This window comes from Mauremys reevesii, linkage group 1, assembly GCF_016161935.1.
Source record: "Mauremys reevesii isolate NIE-2019 linkage group 1, ASM1616193v1, whole genome shotgun sequence".
NCBI lineage: Eukaryota > Metazoa > Chordata > Testudines > Geoemydidae > Mauremys > Mauremys reevesii.
Window position 1 is genome coordinate 20612007 of NC_052623.1, and position 22142 is coordinate 20634148.

Genomic DNA, 22142 nt, shown 5'->3' on the forward strand with positions numbered 1-22142 from the left:
TTTTCTGTGCCTCGGTTTCCCCATCTGTAAACTGACTTGGCAATTTGGGTTTTTCATGGCACTAACCACAGAGGTACCAAGCCAGATAGCACGTGACTTTTAAATGAGAAATTCAGATGGGTCCAAACAGAAACACTGGATCTAAACCCTGCCCCCCAAACCTTCAGACAGTTTCCTGTCCACACCCAGGTCTGACCACTCTAACTCCGGCTGCCTCCTGAATGGGCTGACCCAAACCCTCAATCGTAACACCATCCAAACTTTGAGACAAGTCAGATCAGACCCCAAATTGGGATCCAACTGTTGCAACTTGGGTCCTTCTCTACGAGTCAAGATCATTCTCATTTAGTACTTCCGAAGGGATCAGGAGCTTCATAGCGCTGCAAGCACTCTAAGGGCTGTGATCTGCCCCCGTTACTTATGTTGAAACTCCAGGCTTCTGTTGAAATCAGCGCGGCTACAAGGTGCTGTTCATAGAATCATAGAATATCAGGGTGGGAAGGGACCTCAGGAGGTCATCTAGTCCAACCCCCTGCTCAAAGCAGGACTAACTCCCACCTAAATCATCCCAGCCAGGGCTTTGTCAAGCCTGACCTTAAAAACCTCTAAGGAAGGAGATTCCACCACCTCCCTAGGTAACCCATTCCAGTGCTTCACCACTCTCTGAGTGAAAAAGTTTTTCCTAATATCCAACCTAAGCATGGGTAAGGGGAATGGTTGTGTCTTCGGCTCTTTACACAGCGATAACAATGGGAACAAACCACATGAGTGCAGTTGGAGCTCCAGTAATTGTGTTTACTTAATATACACAACCATGCTAGGGCTAGTTCCGTACATGCGGATTGGCTTCTGACTGCTTCTAACATAGAAAACGCAGTGAGCCCCACTAGAGGGTTCACAGGCCATTTAAAGGAATACTGTTCCTATATACTTCAGTAGCAGAATCTGTTTCTAACTGATTAATAAATACGCGAGTGCAAATATCAGAAAGAAAAGCACAGCCCGGGCTTCTTGAAGCTCTTCCCTTCTGATTCAGACTGTCAGATAAGAGGAAATGTACTAACCTGGCCAATAAAGCTCACTGAAAGAATGGGGTAGGGATCCTGGGGCAGATTCTGCTTTTACGATCCATTGATTGACACCAGAGTGAGACCAGAACTGGGCCCAGCAGTAGCGTAGTTGAGGGTAAATGTGGGTAAACCCACTTCTCATTTGAGGATTATGGAGTTTAGTTTAGGTTAGTTTATCTACTTCTTTTTTTACCTCTACACCACTGTGGTCCAAGGTGTTCAGGGCTATACATGAGATAGGACCAAACACTTCTATATTTTACCTGGCTTTGACAAGAGCATTAGCTGGTGTTTTTCCACCCGGGCAAAGCTGGGGACAAATTCCTCCGAGTGAGACTGCACGTGTCCCAGGAGCCTGGCTTTTCATGTTTTTCCCTTCCTCACAGCCCTTACCCCAGCCACCTGAGAGGCCTGTTATGGATGTAATTGGGAAGCAGCTTCCGATTCAGGCTGATCTGCCTTGGTGGTTCATGTGCGTCATGTGCAAAGTGTCAGAAATCCCCCCGGGTTTCCTCCTAGCAGCGGATATGGCATTGCAGTGGCTAGGGCAGGCAGCAGCCTTTGGTCTTCCCTGGGCTGTGTACTGGACGTGCCGCCTGCTGCCTCAGCTCATCGGAGCGCTGCCATGATGAGCGTTCAGTACCTCGGTGATCGCTCACAGCTCCTGTGGTAGCGGGGGGGATGGCAATGGGGCAGTTTGCTTGGACCAGGACTTTGGATCATACAGTTTGGCGGTCCTGTCCGTAACTCTCTCTCCCAGTCTCTTTCTGTCTAGAGCAAGAAATGCTGCATTCTTTTCAGTCACAATGGCTCCTCTCCTGCAGGCCATACACCGGCAAAACTCTCGCTAAAGCCTGGGGCCAGATCTAGGAGGGGCACATAGGGGGCCTGCCCCACTCTCCTTAGACCTCGGAGACCCCCCTTCTTGGGGTCAGGAGTCTGCAGCCATTGTGTGGGGCAGGCAGTGGGCAGCACGAGGAGAGTCAGTGCGGGCGGGGGTCTGCAGGGGCAGGCGGAGAGTCAGTGCGGGCGGGGGTCTGCAGCCGGCGTGGGGCAGGCGGCGGGCAGCACGAGGAGAGTCAGTGCGGGCGGGGGTCTGCAGCCGGCGTGGGGCAGCACGAGGAGAGTCAGTACGGGTGGGGGTCTGCAGCCGGCGTGGGGCAGGCGTAGGGCAGCACGAGGAGAGTCAGTGCGGGCGGGGGTCTGCAGCCGGCGTGGGGCAGGCAGCGGGCAGCACGAGGAGAGTCAGTGCGGGTGGGGTCTGCAGCCGGCGTGGGGCAGGCGTGGGGCAGCACGAGGAGAGTCAGTGCGGGCGGGGGTCTGCAGCCGGTGTGGGGCAGGCGTAGGGCAGCACGAGGAGAGTCAGTGCGGGCGGGGGTCTGCAGCCGGCGTGGGGCAGCACGAGGAGAGTCAGTGCGGTGGGGTCTGCAGCCGGCGCGGGGCAGGCAGCGGGCAGCACGAGGAGAGTCAGTGCGGGCGGGGGTCTGCAGCCGGCGTGGGGCAGGCAGCGGGCAGCACGAGGAGAGTCAGTGCGGGCGGAGGTCTGCAGCCGGCGTGGGGCAGGCGGCGGGCAGCACGAGGACAGTCAGTACGGGTGGGGGTCTGCAGCCGGCGTGGGGCAGGCGGCGGGCAGCACGAGGAGAGTCAGTGCAGGTGGGGGTCTGCAGCCGGCGTGGGGCAGGCGTGGGGCAGCACGAGGAGAGTCAGTGCGGGCAGGGGTCTGCAGCCGGCGTGGGGCAGCACGAGGAGAGGCAGTGCGGGTGGTGGTCTGCAGCCGGAGTGGGGCAGGCGTGGGGCAGCACGAGGAGAGTCAGTGCGGGCGGGGGTCTGCAGCCGGCGTGGGGCAGCACGAGGAGAGTCAGTGCGGGCGGGGGTCTGCAGCCGGCGTGGGGCAGGCGTAGGGCAGCATGAGGAGAGTCAGTGCGGGCGGGGGTCTGCAGCCGGCGTGGGGCAGCATGAGGAGAGTCAGTACGGGTGGGGGTCTGCAGCCGGCGTGGGGCAGGCGTGGGGCAGCACGAGGAGAGTCAGTGCGGGCGGGGGTCTGCAGCCGGCGTGGGGCAGGCGTCGGGCAGCACGAGGAGAGTCAGTGCGGGTGGGGGTCTGCAGACGGCGTGGGGCAGGTGTGGGGCAGCACGAGGAGAGTCAGTACGGGCGGGGGTCTGCAGCCGGCGTGGGGCAGCACGAGGAGAGTCAGTGCGGGCAGGGGTCTGCAGCCGGCGTGGGGCAGCACGAGGAGAGTCAGTGCGGGTGGGGGTCTGCAGCCGGCGTGGGGCAGCACGAGGAGAGTCAGTACGGGTGGGGGTCTGCAGCCGGCGTGGGGCAGGCGGCGGGCAGCACGAGGAGAGTCAGTGCGGGTGGGGGTCTGCAGCTGGCGTGAGGCAGGCAGCGGGCAGCACGAGGAGAGTCAGTGCAGCAGGGGTCTGCAGCCGGCGTGGGGCAGGCGGCGGGCAGCACGAGGAGAATCAGTGTGGGTGGGGGTCTGTAGCCGGCGTGCAGCAGGCGGCGTGCAACACAAGGACAGTCAGTACGGGTGGGGGTCTGCAGCCGGCCTGGGGCAGGCGGCGGGCAGCACGAGGAGAATCAGTGTGGGTGGGGGTCTGTAGCCGGCCTGGGGCAGGCGGCGGGCAGCACGAGGAGAGTCAGTACAGGTGGGGGTCTGCAGCCAGCGTGGGGCAGGCGGCGGGCAACACAAGGACAGTCAGTACGGGTGGGGGTCTGCAGCCGGCATGGGGCAGCACAAGGAGAGTCAGTACAGGTGGGGGTCTGCAGCCAGCGTGGGGCAGGCGGCGGGCAACACAAGGACAGTCAGTACGGGTGGGGGTCTGCAGCCGGCGTGGGGCAGGTAGCGGGCAGCACGAGGAGAGTCAGTGTGTGGGGGGGTCTGCAGCCGGCGTGCGGCAGGCGTCGGGTAGCATGAGGAGAATCATTGGAGCTGGATCGGTGGTGGTGTAGGATGCACGTCTTCTCCAGAAGCCCTGCGGTGTTGCCTGACCTGTGGGTTGGATGTTATTTAGTGTTTCCAATTTAACATGATAGGGGTTTCCAGGGTTCAGCTGCCTCCAGATTGGCCACAGCCTGGCAGTTTGTTTGAGAGCGAGGCTCTCTGTGCAGGCGGGAATGGTGCTTGCACTTCGGGAGGCCGTCTGAATTTGTCAGGGTTGTATTCGCACCATTAGCTAATCACAAACACTGTGACCTAGCAGAGCAGCCTGAGGGTAATCCAGCGCTCAGATATTCCCATCGAGTGGTCTTTAGCCTGGCGAGTTCCCGGAAATCTCCCTGGGGCTCATTGGCCAAGTACCCACTTTTATAATGGGTTACGCCCATCTAAATGCGCCCGCGTCCTGGCCGGAGGTGGAGCATCCGCCGAAATGCTGCCGAATTTCAGCAGCATTTCGGCGACGACGCATCTCAATGATGCCGCTTGCCGCCGACAAGCGACGTCATCGAGAGGCAGCGACGCCGAAATGCTGCAGAAATTTGGCGGCATTTCGGCGGATGCTCCACCGCTGCCACGGTCCTTCATCTGGCACCCGCCAGACGAAAAGGTTGGGGACCACTGGGTTACGCTAATGCCCTCTGTTCCTCATGCGTATGCAATAGGGATTTCAGCCTCATTTCCTTATCTATCCTTCCTCACCCTACTAACGCTGGGGGGCTCTTCTCCCATAGGTTACTAGGCCATTTACTTCAAGCTGTTGCTCTTACTGTAACGTATCCAAAGCTGCTACAAACTATTGTCTTGTGGTTACCTGTCAGCTGTTCAGCAGCACTAGATGGAGCATTCTGACTGGTGGCATTTGTGATACAGGGTCACTGCTGTCTTGTGGCCCCTTATGACAGAAGGTCACTTCCTGGTTAATTCTTAGGTTAAGTCTTTAGGCCGTAGGGCTCAGTTATCTTTGTCCTACAGACTTACGGCCTGCTTGGTGGCCCCCCAGAAACCTGCTCGTGGCCCCCCAGGGGGCCCCAGACCCCTGGTTGAGAACCACTGACCTAGCATGTGTCTATATATCTATATGGGCTACATTGGACAAATCAGCCTCTGGCTGCATTCGCTCTTCTGTTGCTTCTCTCTGTGCCTTCCAAGGGAGTGTGTTCAGGGGCAGATGCTGCTGGGGGAAACCTTGGTAGAGTGGCTCCAATGAAGCTGTGCTGAGGGGCCAGGGATCCCAGAGCTGGTACCTGGCTCCCCCGGGGCCTGGGCTCAGAGCCACTGGCCGTTCCATGAGGAGAACTTGGGGGCAAATCCTGTGCCCCAGTGGAATGATCCAAGTTAAAACTCCACAAGGGGATGCTATGGAGTCTCTGCCCTCCGAGTCCTCTCCCCAGCTGCCATATCCCCAGGAGGGGTAATCCAGACTCATGACGGTTGCATCTTTGTAGGTAGCTGAGAGCAGAACTTGACTCAGTGGAAGGTCTGACTGTGTAATGACCACAGGATTCGGCTTTGCCAACATTTCAAAGTCCTGCAGGGGAACCCCTCTCCCACCCCGTGTACCGGCATGGCTGCTCTGTTCCTCCTGCCCTTGCCACGCGCGTTGGACTGACGGGTTAGTAGGTAAAAGATCCATCACCGTTCAGAACATGCCCCGCTAGGTCCCTGTGACTAGCCCCGGGAGCTCAGCTGCGGAACGTTCTCCAGGGTCACTGAATACATTTTTAACTTTAAAGCCCTTGGGCAGGAGGGAAAGTTGGTCCTAAAGGTGCTTCTGAGCCAGTAAACAAGCCTAGGACAGTGGGAAGGCGTGGGGCTATTATTAGACCTCCCTTGTTCCTTGCTGTGGTGCCATCACCTTGTCCCTCTGTGCAGCTCTTAGCAACCTCGGTGCCGATCTCCCCAAGCTTGGGTCAATCCCTGGCATTCACAGTAACACGACCCTGCCTGAGTTCCTGGTCTCTGTCGCATTTTGCACTGAGATGAGCTCTCGATACCTTTTCAGGAGCCCGTTGCTTCAGACATGACCCGAGCACGTGTGTCTTCTGGAGAGCAACACCATGGTGACCCCATGAAATCATGCCCCTGAGGGATGACATTGTGTGGCTGTGTGTCATTGCCGGGCTGTTGCGAGTTGATGTGACAATGCAGCCTGGTGCTGTGTTGCCCTAGGATAATAACTATACCTCATGTTTATGCAGCACTTTTTATTTCATGCTCCCAAAGTAGTTTCCAAACGTTAAGTCCCACAACACCCCTATAAGCAGAGGCCGCAGCGAGTCAGCGGCAGAGCTGGGAATAGAAGAACCCAGGAGTCCTGACCCTCAGTCCAGTGCTGCAACCATTAGAGCAGGGGTGGGCAGACTTTTTGGCCCGAGGGCCACATCGGGGTTGCGCAACTGTATGGAGGGCCGGGTGGGGAAGGCTATTCCTCTCCAAACAGCCTGGCCCCCACCCCCATCTGCCCCCTCCCATTTCCCGCCCCCTGACTGCCCCCTCAGAATCCTCCACCCATCCAACCCCCCTGCTCCCTGTCCCCTGACTGCCTCGACTCCTATCCACACCCCCACCCCCTGACAGCCCCCCTGGGACTCCCACTCCCTATCCAACCACCCTCTGCTCCTTGTCCCCTGACCAGCCCCTCGCGGGACCCCTGGCCCCTAACAGCCCCTGGGATCCCACCCCCTTACCCAACCTCCCCTGCCCCCTTACTAGCAGCAGGAGCTCGCAGCCGTGACACCTGGCCAGAGCCAGCTGCACTCCCCACGCTGCCCAGCGGGAGTGGCGGTCCAGAGCATGGCACGAACAGCGCCGTGGCTGCAGGGGAGGGGGCTCAGCGGGGGAGGGGCCGGGGACTAGGCTCCCCGGCCAGGAGCTATGGGGCCGGACAGGACGGTGGCCCGTGGGCCATAGTCTGCCCATGTCTGCACTAGAGACACACACTCTGAGCATCTAAATGCAGGATCCCATGATTGTCCTCCAAGGTGGCAGGACAGACCCATGGAACTCAGGCCTATCCCATGATACTCCTAGAACTGTGGATGTAAATACTTCCAGCCCAGCTGTAGCGCTTAGCCATTGTTCTGCGTTGTGGGATGGTTCTGAGTTGTCCCACCCTAGTAGAGGCCCTGGGAGGTTTTACCTCTCACAGGAAGCCACTGCCTTCAGGAGCTTCACAGCAGCTGTAAGGGGGAGCGTGCCCACCCCACTGCTAGACCCCTTCAGTACCATCATGCCTCTGGGCAGAGCCACTTTCTCTGCCCCCTTAGCAGGAAGTAGCCTCTGTGCTCAGGATGCAATCCTTGCAGAGAGGTTCCCTGTGGCCACCTGCCTCTGCATAGGTTGAGCACAGCCTGGCCCCTAAGATGGTTGCCCTGAGAAATCAGGTGGCCCTTGGAGCTGCTTCCCTGTGTGTCCTGCTGCCCAGCGCTGTAACGTGGTGGCCCCGCTGCAAGAGGCCTCATTTAAATACAAACAACTGTGCTCTGGCTTGCATGGGAGCGGTTGTCAAGGAGGTTGTCAGGGAGGCTGACATCAGAGATCCTGTCCCTATAGATTATTGTACAGTGGCAGGATCTGTTCCTCATCTGCAAATGAGACAAGAGGGCACCCAGAGGAAACCCTGAGGGCACTTTGCGTCATTGACCCAGGTTGCCTAGCACCGCTGGGACTGGGGAGGGAGGGCCGATTGGCTTCGGGTTTGCGTTTTCCCAGGGTGGCCTGTTGAGAGCCAAACAGTGCTGAGAACTGATCCGGGGAGGAGAGAGGCAGAAGCGATGGCTGGCGACGCGTCGGAGCTTGAGCTCCCCCTCGTCCAGGACGTCCAGCTCACCAAGTGCATGCGGCTGCGGGCGCAGAGCCTGCAGCAGAGGAACGAGCGGCCGCAGGATGGCGAAAAGCTGCTGCGGCCCAACGAGTACATCTACCGGGTGGATTTCGTCCGGCAGCACAACCTGCACTTCCTGCACTGGAAGATCCAGATGGAGAAAGCGGGGAAGGTGATGGTGACGGGCACCTCCCAGCACTGGACGCCCGACCTCACCAACCTCATGAACAGGCAGCTGCTGGAGCCGGTGGGCATCTTCTGGAAGAAGCCAGGGACCAAGGAAGTGGAGTGTAACGAGGCAGATGCCCAGGAGTTCGGGGAAAGGCTGATGGAGCTGGCCAAGATCCGCAAGGTGATGTACTTCCTCCTCTCCTTCACCGATGGCCTCGACCCAGCCCACCTCAAGTGCTCTGTAGTGTTCAAAGCCTGATCCATCTCATCCTGGGCAGATCCCTCACCTCTTGCCCCCAGCCGTGTCTCTCTTCATGTTTCTTTCTCTTCACTTCGATTCAGTGATTGGTCATTTCTTTTAAAGGGACAGCACGACAAAATAATTGTGCCCTGTTGATTTGCAGCCAGCAGTCATGGTTTGAGAATAGCCAAGTGACTATAATGCTGCCCTGGCTGCTCCCCACTGCCCCGGGAGACTTTCCCCAACAGGTTGTGTCTTGTGGCTGAATGGAGAGAGAGAGGACGGTTGCTTTAGTAGCCTAGAACGCAGTATTGCACGCTAGTTAGTTCAGCTGTGCAAGGTGAGCTGTTTGACTGGCAGCTTGCCGAGATGGGGACGAGCTGGCTTGGAAGCTGTGGGGCTGCCTTGATCAAACCCGACCGACTGCCTTACATAGACGTTAAAGGTCTAGTGGAAATATTGAGGATCTCTGCCGCACGTCGTCGTGTGGAGTAAGGGAGGTGCCGCAGACCAGCGCTTTGAGCTCCACTCTCAAGGCCATCATTTTCAAACGTGTCTGGTGACTTTGGGTACCCCGGCTTTCCGAAGGCAGCATGTTTTCAGAGGGGCTGAGCCTCTGCAGCTCGCGTTGACCTCAGCTGGAGCTGTGGAGCTCAGCACCTCTGAAAATCATGCCCCAGGGAGTCTCAAGGTGCCCCTCATGCCCTCAGCTAATGCATCGGAAATCAGTGGCCACTTTTGCAAATTTCAGGCCTGCTGGTCAAACTCCAGTGAGGACTTCAGGCTTTGGACCCATGTTAATGTCAGCAGCTCATCTGTTCCCTGCTGCACAGCGAGTAACTCTCATGGTGCATTTGCCTTGCTGTGGTACGAATTGAACTCGGGGACAGTGCGCTGCCTGGGGATGTTATGTATTGAAGACAGTTGGAAGGTCAATCCGCTGCTGTGTGCCGAGCTAGGAAAGTTATAGGGGCAAAGCAAAGGTTTCTGAGCAGAGTTTAACCCTTTGTAGCTCTGAGCCAGATGTGAGTCTTGTGCAGCGCTCGTCCTTTGTAGAGTACAGTCCAGGTATGTGATCTCTCCAAGCTCACATGGAAATATATTGGTTATTAATTATATACCTAGGGCTGTAAGCTTGCCCAGTGCTTTACAAGCAATAGAATAAGAAACTTCTCTCGCACCAAATTGCTTACAACCTAAGGGACTGTTACTGCAAACACTTCCTGCCAGGCATAGAGCTTTGTAGGGGTCTGGTGTATAGGCTACATGGGTGGAAGCTGGAGACCTGGGTTCTCTTCACAGCACTACCATTGTGCAGCTTGGTATGTGAACTTGGGCAAGTCACTGAACTGCTCCGTGCCTCAGTTTCCCCTCTGTGAAAGAGGTGATGATATGGACCCTATTTTGTAAAGCAGTTTTAAGAGCCACAGATGAAAAGTGCTATGGAAATGCTCAGTACATGCTACTCTTTGTCCCATGGTCCTGAACAGGATTACACCTGAGAGTGTTTTTAGGACAAAGCACTGGTTGTTCCGGAGGTATATATTATGTCATTGCATGAAAAACAAACCCACCTCAGCTCAGTTCTCAAGCTTTGATCTCACCCACAGTTCATCCTTATTTTTATAGCTGATTTATACAAGCTTCCCTGTGCAAGGGATGGGGAAAGCTCATTTCTTTGCCAAAGAGAGACTCTGAACCGCAAGGCGACCGTGGAAGCAGGTGGAGTGGCAGCCACTGCGTACGCAGCAATGGTGTGGGGCAGGAAGGCAGGCAAATGTGCCGGAGAGTCACGCAAGCTGGTGAGACAACATCAGACACGTGCGGAAGAGAGCTCCCTTCACTGCGGTACCAGAGTAACACGGGTCTCTCCAGGAGAAAATAACAACATGGCAGGTGCATTCTTCTGTGCTGTCACTTTTATTTGTTCACTTTCTCTGTCTTTGTTTAGAGCCGTTCCCTGAAGAAATGAGACACCCGGTGATCAGGAATTGAAGTTTTTCCTATTCCCTTTTGTCACAAAATGTAGCAACTTTGAGCCAGATTTTGCTCTGGGATTTTAGCGGCAACCTTCCCCTGAAACCACCCACACACATCCCAGAGCGGAGTTTGGCTCCTGGCCTGAAATGCCACATGGGCCAATCAGACTGTCCCAGCTCTAGCCATTACTGAAATCGCTGTTATGAGTCGTCAGGACACTTTAATGGTAATTCATTGTGTCTCACCGCCTGTGTCGAGTTCATGCTGCGCTTATCCTGCTGGGTATGTATTTGTGTACAATAGAAAATAAAAGCCCTTGAGGAATGAGGTTGGATGTGTCTCCCTCTGACCTAAAATGCCCTGGTCTTACACACAATAAAGGAGAACCCATCAGTCTTCACCCCATGATTTTTAGGTGTCTTCCCCCATACACACACACTGCAAAGCTTAAGATCTGTAAAACGTAATAACTTCATTCCTGGAGTGAGCTGCGTAGCTGGATATTTAGCTGCTTGTGTAGCTGTTGAGTGAGAGAGAGAATTTTCTGATTCCTCGGTGTATCTCAGATCCACATGACACGGTTTCAGGGATGGGACGTTAGCCAATCTCCATGCCCCTGGAACAGTACCAATGTCCACTAGCCGAGGGTCTGGCCTCATTACAGAAACTGACCGTCTGCACAGGGGTGAGCAGAAAGTCCCAAGCACCCATTAAGTGATGCACCAGCCTTTCTGCACAGAGATGGGCTTCACCTGCTTTGTATGTGGCTCTCATGACAGGCACAGCTTGAGTCTCCCTCCTTCGGAGTTGGGGAGCCCCCCTGGAGAGAGCCCCGCTCTCCGCCTCCTGTTAGGAAATGAAATCCCTGAGTTCTCCCCACCCAGGGCCATTCTTCCCGGTCACAGATGCCTCAATTCTTAATTGGCATTTACTGGTTTAAAAAAAACAAACAAACAATTCCCCAAGCTCTCCTGAAAATCAGCCCCGGAGCTGTGTGGTTATTGGACCTCTGCTTTCCTTCGCTGGAGCCCTTTGTCAGTCATTCCCCCTTGGAGACTGGGGGCTCCTTGAATCGAGGCACAGAGATGAGCTCCCACAGCACCCACTCATTCCCACAATCCTGTCCCAGCCTGCCCTGGGCTCAGTGGAAAACCTGGGGTGGATTCTCTGGGGCAGTCTCTTCTCTAGTTGTTCCAAAGTCGTGGTTAGGAGGAGAGGTTACAAGGGCATGAACGGGACCTGCTGGTTCAGTGGTGTGTACCAACCATGTCGTGTCCTCCCATGGGCCTCTTGGGGGCTATGAGATAAATCAAATCACCTCACAATGTACAAACGCCTTGCGGCCCTGCCCACACTACAGCCACCACCGTGCTTTTGTGACCATTGTGTGACTCTGACTTGACTCTCTTGCAGCAAATATGGCTTGGGCTGGGCCTTCTCCGCTGTCACTGAACCGTGTGCACGTACCCGCCACCCTGTGTTTGGAGCAGTGCCTCCTGGGAATTCCAGGGGGCTGTCCCATAGAGTGACTTGTATTCTGAGAGCGAGCCAGAAGGGCTGGCTAAACCGGTCTACAGTGCACAAAGTAAATGGTGAGTGGGGTGGTGACTGAAGGCAGTCATGTGTCCATGCCTCTGTCAGGACGATCCAGGGATAGCTGCCCTGGTTACTAAGGAAGCAAGAACCTGGTGGCCTGCAGATCATGGAGGTGTTTGTAGCGACTTCATGGTTCGGCTTCTCCTGGGATTTGCTCTGAAGTCCCTCAGTGCTGCGCTTTAATGATGACTTGGCTGGCTCAGGTTTAGCACCACACAATCTGTTTTTTGTGAAGTGAAGTGTAGCTACTTGTGCAGGCAGCATTTTTTAAATTAAAATGGAAGTTTTGCCTCCTTTTTCCCCTCATTTCTGTGGCTTCCTCTGGCTGAACAAATCCAGTCCCCACGAACACCATGAATCAAATGCCAACGCTTATTCTGATAACATCTCACATAGAGACTGTGGAGGCAAAACTGGGCAGCTGGGGAGAGATGGGACTCGGAGGAGAGGGGGATGAGCAGGGATGTGGGGGCACAGCGGGGGTGGGGTATCAGGTAAGTTGAGGCAGTGACAGGGTTAGCAGGGGATGGTGGGGAAACAGGCTTGTGTGTGGGTGAGACTGGAGATGCAGGGGGTGGGGTAGGGGTGGAGGGGTCTGTGGCTGGGCAAGGAGCTTGGGGCAGAGGGAGGGTCAATGTCCCTGCACCAAATGCCTTGGAGCAGAGCCATAGGAACCAACCAGGCATTTACACATCAAGAGCCACCTACGCCACTACTTCCTTGATGCATTGGGGAGGTAAGAAAGCAGCACAATCGGGATCCCTTCAAGTGCAAATGCCTTGGCACAGAAGTACTGGGCTTCCCTCGCTGCCTGCATAACACTGATTTACCCCCAACAACCCCCCATCCTTGATCATCACACCGTTCTCCCCTCTGCCTTCCTGGGACGGGGTGGGACTCATCACTGCAGTGCCCCCTGCTGGCTGTCCCGGGGATCAGCTCTGCTAGCCAGTGCGCCCTCTTCTGGTGGCGTCTCGCCACAGTCACGTCTGCTCCAGGGACCCTTGTCACTCCTAGGACTGCGGCATCTTCGTCATGACACAGCCCTCCGTCTGCGCCACACTCTGTGCTCCCTCCTTCCGGGGGAATGTCACAGTTCCTTAGTCCAGCCACTTTCTCTAGAGCGAGTGGAGGCGACGGGGGGCGGGAGCCGGGCCTGCCCACTACTCTGGGTCCCAGCCCAGGGACCCTGTACATGGCAGCTGCTTGCGGCGCCCCCTCCAACTCCTGCGCAGTCTCCCAAGGGCTCTATTAACCCCTTAGAGCCCAGTGTGGGGCAGGTGTCCCATCACACCCCCATACACACCCAGCTGCCCCCAGCTTTCCAAACAGCTCCACTTTGCCCAATCTCCACTCCCTCAGCACAACAAGTAGCTGTACTGTGTCAGAGTTCAGCCTGCTAGCTTTTCTCAGCCTTGTTCATATTATCATCATAGGGGCTAGGAGCCCCAATCCTGGACTAAAACTCCATTGCGCCAGGTGCTGTACAAACAGAACACAGAGATGGCCCCTGCCCCAGAAAGCTGACAGTCTAAGAATAAGGCAAGAGTCCAGAGATGGGGGGAACAAGGAAACAGTGAGACATCAAGGCACTATTTCACTATTCCTCTGTATCTAAGTAATGAGCTAAACTGGGCTTTTGAAAGGAGTTTAAGGAAGTTAGGCTCCCAATCCTAGCCAACCCTTTTTCTGTTAGATTCAAGAGCCCGTCTCCAGTCAGAAATCTCAGCCCCTTGTAGACCATGACGAAGTCCTCTCCACAGTCTCCTTTAGATTCGCTGCCCTACATGAGGAATGGTCACATTTTCTAATCTATATTCACTGTTGTTAATCTTTTAGAAATCATGAAAACTTTTTTGTTTGGCTTTTTATTCCCCTCCAAACTTCTTTTTCTTTAGCAAAGCGGTTATAGTAGCAGCTAGGAACCCTCTTCAGAGATCAGGACTCCATTCTGCTAGGTGGTACAGACAGGTAACAAAGAAAACAGTCTCTGAAGACAGCTTACGCCAGGGGTGGGCAAACTTTTTGGCCCGAGGGCCACTTCGGAGTTGCAAAACTGTATGGAGGGCCAGGTAGGGAAGGCTGTGACTCCCCAAACAGCCTGGCCCCTGCCCCCTATCTGCCCCCTGACTCCCCCCCTCAGAACCTCTGACCCATCCAACCCCCCCTGCTCCTTGTCCCTAGGGATCCCCTTCTTGGGATCCCCCATCCCTAACCGCCCCCGGGATCCCAACCCCTATTCAACCCTCCTGCTCCCAGTCCCCTGACTGCCCTGACCCCTATCCACACCCCCGTCCCTTGACAGGCCCCCCGGGGCTCCCACGCTTATCCAACCTCCCCGTCCCCTGACTGCCCCCCCCAGAACCTCTGCCCCATCCAACCTCCCCGTCCCTGACTGCCCCCCCCAGAACCTTCGCCCCATCCAACCACTCCCTGTCCCCTGACTGCCCCCCCCCGAACTTCTGCCCCATCCAACCGCTCCCTGTCCCCTGACTGCCCCCCAGGACCTCTGCCCTTTATCCAACCCCCTTACCATGCCTCTCTGGCAGCTGTGCCACCTGACCGGAGCCAGACACGCTGCTGCACTCCTCTGCAGGAGCGCACAGCCCCGCCACCCAGAGCGCTGCCCATGTGGCGGTGTGGCTGCAGGGAGGGAGGACAGCAGGGGAGAGGCCGGGGGCTAGCCTCCCTGACCGGGAGCTCAGGAGCCGGGCAGGACGGTCCCACAGGCCACCGTAGTTTGCCCACCTCTGGCTTACGCTCTCTGTGTCAGACAGGAAGCAACAGGTGGAAAGGGGAGAGACAGGAAAGAGGCAAGAAAGGATTGGGTGAAGAGAAGGATGAAGAGACACTAGAACTGGAATTAGCCAAAAAGCAGAAGTCTCAGCTGGCTGCTTTCCTGCCCAGTACCAGCTGGGAATGACCTGTGGTATTAGGACAGAGGGTTTAAGGCCCCAGTTCAGGAAGACACTTCAGTACTTGCTCAACTTTATGCCCATGTTTGAATGCTGTCCTGAATAGGGACGCTTTCCTGAATCACGGCCTGAAAGCAGTGGCTCCATTTACAGTCCTGTGGCTATTCCCTCATCTTAATCTGCTTGATGCTTAAATTACGGCTGCTTTGCCCTCATTAGTACATGTCCCTCCTGCACCCATGGCAGCTAATGGCACAAATATCGCTGTCTTTCTGACACTACTTAGCTGTAGCTTCATTAGCTGCGTGTCAATTTCCCCTCTTGCCCTCTGTTCCTGTTTGATTGGTTGCTAATGGGCTTTCAAGGTGATATTGAATGACTTTGCCTTTTTCCTTGACCACAACTAGTCATTTCTGGTGTGGTTTCTGCCTTCATTTGAAGTTTGCCAGAGGAGCTCCTGGGGATTCTCTACAGCAAAGTGAAATTGAAGTCAGCTCCTTGAAGCCTTGTGATTACAGGCTAGAGCTGCTCAGAGTGAATCTACTATAGCTCAGTGTATCCTGCCATGAGTGATCCTTAACGTTGGCTTGGGCCTCTGTTCCTCCTGAGGAATTGGGGCTTTGGGGGCACCCACTTAGCGTCTGGAAGAGAGGAAGGCAGTGTGGCCTGATGAGTAGAGCACTGGGCTGGGACTTGGGCAAGCTGGGTGCTAGTCCATCTCTGCCACTGGCCTGCTGGGTGGTCTTGGATGTCACTGCCCTGTGCCTCAGTTTCCCCATCGACATATAGGGACAATGATGCTGACCTCCTTTGTAAAGTGCTTTGAAATCTATGGATCAGAAGCCCTGTATATGAGATCGGTGTTTTCATTATTATAATGGCACGCTGCAGTGCCCCTTCTATGAGGAACGGTGTAAAACCCACAAGCTACTTCTAAGTCCATAGCTAGTGCTGCTCTGAGAGGAGGGATGAGCTGGCACTCTAAGGCATTGGGCAGAGACTTGGGAGATCTAAGTTCTTCTCCCTGCTCTGCCACAGGCTTCCTGTGTGACCTTGGGCAAGTCACATCACCTCTCTGTGCCTCAGTTTCCCCTCCCATCCTTCATCTTGTCAGCTGTTCAGGGCAGGGACCATCTCCCACTATGTGTATGTACAGCACCTAGCACAAGGGGGATCTTGATTGGAACCTCTAGGGGACACTACAACCCTCAACCTCCTGCCCAGCTAAGCACTGTTTTCTGGGGTTCAGAGCCTGTATCTCAGGTCAAGCCAAGCCCAGCCCAAGGCAGTTGTGAACAACAGCCCTCATCACTTAACAGCGGTTCTGGGCCCCGGGTGCAAGGAGTTGGTGGTGTCAGCCTAGGATCCAGCTCACTAACCCCTTGGGAATCAATGCAGTGAGACCAAGGACCCAACAGGCTGGGGAGACACATTGGTGAGGCTGCACAGAGAGTTTGCAATGCTGCTGCTGGTCTCTGCGGCTCCCACACTGCTCCCATTGATGTCTGTGGTGCAGGGCATTTTCACCAGCCTTTCCGAATAAAGGGCTTTATGTGGAGATGTTGGGCTCCTGAGATTTCTCGAGAGCTCTCGGGCTACGGGCTCTGGGCATGGCTGTGTTAAACCCTGGCTGGGAAGCCACCTGGAAGAAATGTTTTAATGACTCACAGTCCTGCATGAATAGTGAGTTGATTAACACAATGGCCCAATAGGATGATTAATTAGTGTGATCTGCAGTCAGGAGCGACTCGATGGGGAGGTGGGTTTGAGTGCTCTGTAATCCGTTGCTGGCAGCTTCCCAGAGGGAGCGCAGATGTCTTCACTGACACTAACTGCTCATGGAAATCTCAAAACCCTCCAGAGAGTGACTCATTCTCAGGGCTCTCTCTGTTCAGTTTCTATTGATCAGAACCACTTCAGGGAGCGAGCTGCACTGCCAGGGTGTGGTACTGCAGTGAGCTGCGCTGCCAGGGCGTGGTACTGTGGCGAGCTGTGCTGCCGGGGCATGGTACTGCGGCGAGCTGCGCTGCCAGGGCGTGGTACTGCAGTGAGCTGTGCTGGTGGGGCGCGGTACTGTGGCGAGCTGCGCTGCCGGGACATGGTACTGCGGCGAGCTGCACTGGTGGGGTATGGTACTGCAGTGAGCTGTGCTGGTGGGGCGCGGTAGTGCGGCGAGCTGCGCTGGCGGGGTGTGGTACTGCAGTGAGCTGCGCTTGCAGGGCGTGGTACTGCGGCGAGCTGCGCTGGCGGGACATGGTACTGCAGCAGGGTATAGTACTGCAGCAAGCTATGCTGGCGGGGTGTGGTACTGCAGTGGGGTATGGTACTGCAGCGAGCTGCACTGGCGGAGCGTGGTATTGCGGCGAGCTGCGCTGGCGGGGTGTGGTACTGCAGCGGGGTAGGGTACTGCAGCGAGCTGCACTGGCGGGGTGTGGTACTGCAGCAGGGTATGGTACTGCAGCGAGCGGCACTGGTGGGGCATGGTACTGCAGCGAGCTGCGCTGCTGGGGTGTGGTACTGCAGCGAGCTGCACGGGCGGCGTGTGGTACTGCAGCAGGGTATGGTACTGCAGCGAGCGGCACTGGTGGGGCATGGTACTGCAGCGAGCAGCGCTGGTGGGGCATGGTACTGCAGCGAGCTGCGCTGGTGGGGTTTGGTACTGCAGTGAGCTGCGCTGGTGGGGTGTGGTACTGCAGCGGAGTATGGTACTGCAGCGAGCTGTGCTGGTGGGGTGTGGTACTGCGGCAAGCTGTACTGACGGGGTGTTGTACTGCAGCAGGGTATGGTACTGCAGCGAGCTGCGCTGGCGGGGTGTGGTACTGCAGCGGGGTAGGGTACTGCAGCGAGCTGTGCTGGCGGGGTGTGGTACTGCAGTGAGCTGTGCTGGTGGGGTATGGTACTGCAGCGAGCTGCGCTGGTGGGGTGTGGTACTGCAGCGAGCTGCGCTGGCAGGGTGTGGTACTGCAGCGGGGTAGGGTACTGCAGCGAGCTGCGCTGGCGGGGTGTGGTACTGCAGCGGGGTAGGGTACTGCAGCGAGCTGCGCTGGCGGGGTGTGGTACTGCAGCGAGCTGCGCTGGTGGGGTGTGGTACTGCAGCGAGCTGCGCTGGCAGGGTGTGGTACTGCAGCGGGGTAGGGTACTGCAGCGAGCTGCACTGGTGGGGTGTGGTACTGCAGTGAGCTGTGCTGGTGGGGTATGGTGCTGCAGCGAGCTGCACTGGCGGGGCGTGGTACTGCGGTGAACTGCTGTACTGCAGCGAGCTGCGCTGGCATGGTGTGGTACTGAAGGCATAATTAATATCTTGATGTACCTTTAACTATCAGGAATGGTACAGGCCATGATTTGGATGGTGCCCACTGTAGCATGGAAACTAAAATGAATTCTGTGGAGAGGGTCATTGCCAAGGGCCACAGCTTCAGGCTGGCACCCGGAGCAAATAGCTAGGCTGAGTTGATGCACGGGAAGAGGGAGGAATCTTCCCACACAAGCACCCAGCGTGTGCTGTGGCTGCGGAGCTGCTCTGTGGAGGCTTTGGTGCTCCCTGCCACAAAGGGAGATCCCAGCCTTCCCAGGGCACAACCAGAGGAACATCCTTATTTAGGGCTTGTTTCCATGGGACATTATGCTGGTTGTGAGATCCCTTGGTAACTCGTCTGTGAGGTAAGGGGTGAATGTGAGTAGGGACATTCTTGTTCAGACATGGGGACCTTTCTCCAGTTTAGCTGATGTGACTTTGGAAGACGGTTCAGTAAATAAATCCACAAAGCAAGGCTCTTGCTGGCTTTAGCTTCCAAGAGATGGTTTGCCGCCGAGCTGGAGTTTTGCGGGGGGCATTTCCCAGCCCGCCTGCCGGGCTGTTTGGGCTTCAGATGAATCTCCCTGAAATGGCTCATGGGGGTTCAGTTCACAGTAGGTCACCCTCTCTTTCCTCCAGGCCGACTCAGAGGCGAGCTGGGTGCCTGCCTCGCCAGGCCCATCAACTCTCTTCAGCAATTCCTGTGCTACATGCATCAGCGTCACCAACAATCTTGTTTCGGGCCTGGTGAAGATCAGAGGAAATTGTACTTCAAACTGGGGGATTCTGAGGTCTCCTCTAGTGCCATCCCTTATTAAGAAGTTGCCTATGGTGACGTTGTTTCCTCGCAGAGTATTTTCTGCCTGTTCATTCCCGTTCAGCATTTTTCCGGAGGTTCTCCTCTTCCTCCCCATCCCCCAGGAGGCTTCCTCCCACTTCGCTTCTCCTGCCTGTGTCACTGGGAAGGGAATTTGCCCATCACAGGCCAAGTGAAGCAGCACTGAGGCAGCCTAGGCCTGATTCTGCTCCCACCCTGTCAATCGGGAGCAATGGCAGCGAAACCAGCGGAATTACACTAGATGCTGGTGGCTTCAGTGTTTGACCCTTCTGTGACCTCAGGGTACAAGTCAAAACTGCCAGCACCACAAGGCCTAGCTGGCGTCTGAGCTCTAGACGGGCTGTCACCAGCTCAAACGTCATCACCAGTTGGAAGGATTTTGCATTTGGAATTGAGCCGACAATTTTGCTGAGGATAAACAGGCAACATCTGTCTCTGCTCTAGCAGTGCTGGTGCTTCAGGGTTAATGGAAGTCTGAGCTGGTGGAGTTCACCAGTCAAGTCAGCCTGTTGTCCCTATACAGCTTAACTGACAGTACAAATAACAAGGCCTCGGCCTAAGCTTTCTCCCCTACCTTGACTTGTCCCCTACAGAATCTCTTCTGGCCCAGGCCCAACAGTCCCCGCTTCTCTAGTACCTGGTGAGTGAATAAGCCGACCCTGGAGTCCTAGCACCTGCTATCAGGGGGGCTCATGAGATGAATTCTGCTGCTCTGTTGCAGTCAGTAATGTGCGCACCTCGGACTCTAGACATAGAGGGTCCGATTCTCCTCTCACCTCCCCCAATGTAAATCAGCACTAAAGTCAACAGGTCACGTCAGAGTCATGCCCAGTGGGACCTAAGAAGATGCCATTTTCTTACATCCACCTGTGTCAATGTAACTGCATTTCAACCTGTTTAGTGTTAAACTGCTGCAGGCCCCGTACACCAGTCAGGCTTGTTTGCCGGGTGCTTTGCCCTTCCTCTGAAGCCGCTATTATTGGCCAATAGCAGAGATGGGATATTGGGCTAGGAGAACCATTGAAGCAGACCCCTCGTTTCTAACCGGCTCCACGACACTCTAATATTCCCTGCATTAGTGCTGGAGGGAGGAGTTTCTTTTCCAGGACAAGTGAATAATCCGTTGTTCCCCCAACTAACACAGGTCATCCCAGACTGGAAGGAACAGGAGTGGAATGCCGAAAAACCAGAGAACTATGCTGGGATTTTCCACTTCCAGTTCTGGCGATTCGGCGACTGGGTGGACGTAGTGATAGACGACCGGCTGCCGACACTTCACAACCAGCTCATCTACTGCCATTCCAACGCCAAGAACGAGTTCTGGTGTGCCCTGGTGGAGAAGGCCTATGCCAAGTAGGTATACGAGCAGTCGCCGCTGAGGCCGAACTGCAGCCCTGCCTGTTGCTCTGTGTATTTATCTCTATGGGAAGCAGTGTGGCCTCGTGGACTGAGCACTGGACTGGGACTTGGAAGCCCTAGGTTTGAGTCCTGGCTCTGCCACAGGCCTGCTGGTTGACTTTGGGCAAGTCCTTCTCTGTGCCCGTTTGTCCCATCAGCATAATGGGAATGATAATACTGACGTGCTTTGAGATCTGCAGACGACAAATGCCATATAAAAAGGGTTGCCAACTTTCTAATTTCTGAAAACCGAACTGCCCTGCCCTGCCTCTTCCCCCAAGACCCTGCCCCTGCTGACTTCTCCCTTCCCCCCCACATTGCTCGCTGCTCTCCCCCCGCCCCTCCTGCTCTCTCCTCACTAGATCCTCTCCTGCTTCCTCCCCCAGCTGGGCTCCCTCTGCTCCCAGGCTGGACAGGAGCTGCAGCCTGCAGTCTGCCTGCCCACGAGATGCAGGTAGGAGGCAGCAGGGGCTGGCAAGGGTTGATGACCCAACACCTCCCCTGCAGTCCACAGTAACCACACTTTTGGTGTCCAGTCAGCACACCTGACCGGACACTGCCAGGTCGCTTTTTGACCAGCCTTTCTGGTAAAAAACTGGACACCTGACAACCCTATGTATAAACGCTAGGTATGATTATTACTGATCATGGGTCCTTACTTTGTAAAGTTCTGTATCTATCCCTGGCGAAGGGAGGCACTGGGTGGAGGATGATTGTCATCTTCCCTGGAGTGGGTGAGCTTGCTAAAAGTTTGGAACTATTTTAATGGACATTTAGTGGAACTTAGTGGAGTCCCTCTGAATTTCAGAAAGGAGTGGGGAGCATTTTCCAGTCAAGCCCCCACATCCATACCCACTCTTCCCAGTTCTGGTTCCAGGTTAGGTCTAAAAAGTGGGCAGGGGGCTGTTTCCCATGATAGCCTTGAATGCAGCCAAAATCTCAGGAGAACTGCTGAGCTCGTGACACCGTCAGCATGGCAGCATCCTCGTCAGCTCCGCTGTGACAAATCCAAACCTGAGACCTAGCCCTAACGTGGCCTCGCACTGAATCCTAGCCGCATGCTAATCCTGATCGGGACCCTCCTGCAGTGGATACGGGGACACCCAGCGCTCGAGAAAGTCTGGATGGCCTCTCCTCGACGTGCTGAAAGCAGCTGGTGCCATATGTGTGCTACTGCTCCCCGTCCTGCTTGCCCCACCTCCCTGAAATCACCTGGAACTTCCTGCAAGAGATCTCCGTGCAAGGTTGCAGACCAGAGCAGAGCCTTTACATCCCCTGGAGTTTGCCATCACACGCACTTAGCCCAGAGTTTTGCTTTCCGTGTAATGGTTTCTCCCTTGAACAGAGAGTGAGTTCCTCAGTTCTCTCCACATCTGCACTCTGCGTCGGTATCACCCCTTTGGCTTCGGCCATTACTCCTGCTGCACACCAGTGTAAGTGAGATCAAACTCAGGCCCAGAGGCTCCAGTTTCCTGGGCTTGTCAGCGAACGGCTCCTTTTAGCTGGGAGGCCTGACACTAGCCCAGGGAGCTGGGGACTCCAGGCTTAGACACAGGATGAAAACTGCTGTCTCCCCACCACCACCACTCCCATTTCCCAGACACAGATGGTTACCAGCATCTTCGTTCCGGCTAAGAAGGAAACAGCAGGCCACTCTCCCAATAGCCTCCTGGCTCGTCCATTCGGGGACTTGCTAGTGCACAAGCCGGGAAGTCTGTTCTTCTTACTGCCACGTTAAGTTAACATCATCTCCGCTATCTGCTCAAAGCTTGCCCAGCTAGAGGGTCCAAGTCATTTGGGGGCTGGAGTGTCTGGAGTGCCCCAGCACTGTGAATTCTGACGCTGTCACCTGTCCATTGGCCCCACCACTGAAT

General features: G+C 55.8%; 2 protein-coding genes across 3 annotated transcripts in view; both read left to right on the plus strand.

Annotated features, from left to right (window-relative positions):
* CAPN5 (calpain 5) overlaps positions 1 to 22142 on the plus strand; it is a 131999-nt gene that overhangs the window by 87498 nt on the left and 22359 nt on the right. For both annotated transcript variants that reach the window (XM_039512069.1, XM_039512070.1), the window contains exon 4: positions 20015 to 20223. In XM_039512069.1, coding sequence (XP_039368003.1) covers positions 20015 to 20223 — 209 coding nt within the window. The remainder of the gene's footprint in view (positions 1 to 20014; positions 20224 to 22142) is intronic.
* Positions 7785 to 8284, plus strand: LOC120389935 (olfactory marker protein). The gene has a single exon (XM_039512071.1). The coding sequence runs from the start codon at positions 7785 to 7787 to the stop codon at positions 8262 to 8264; it is 480 nt and encodes a 159-aa protein (XP_039368005.1). The 3' UTR covers positions 8265 to 8284.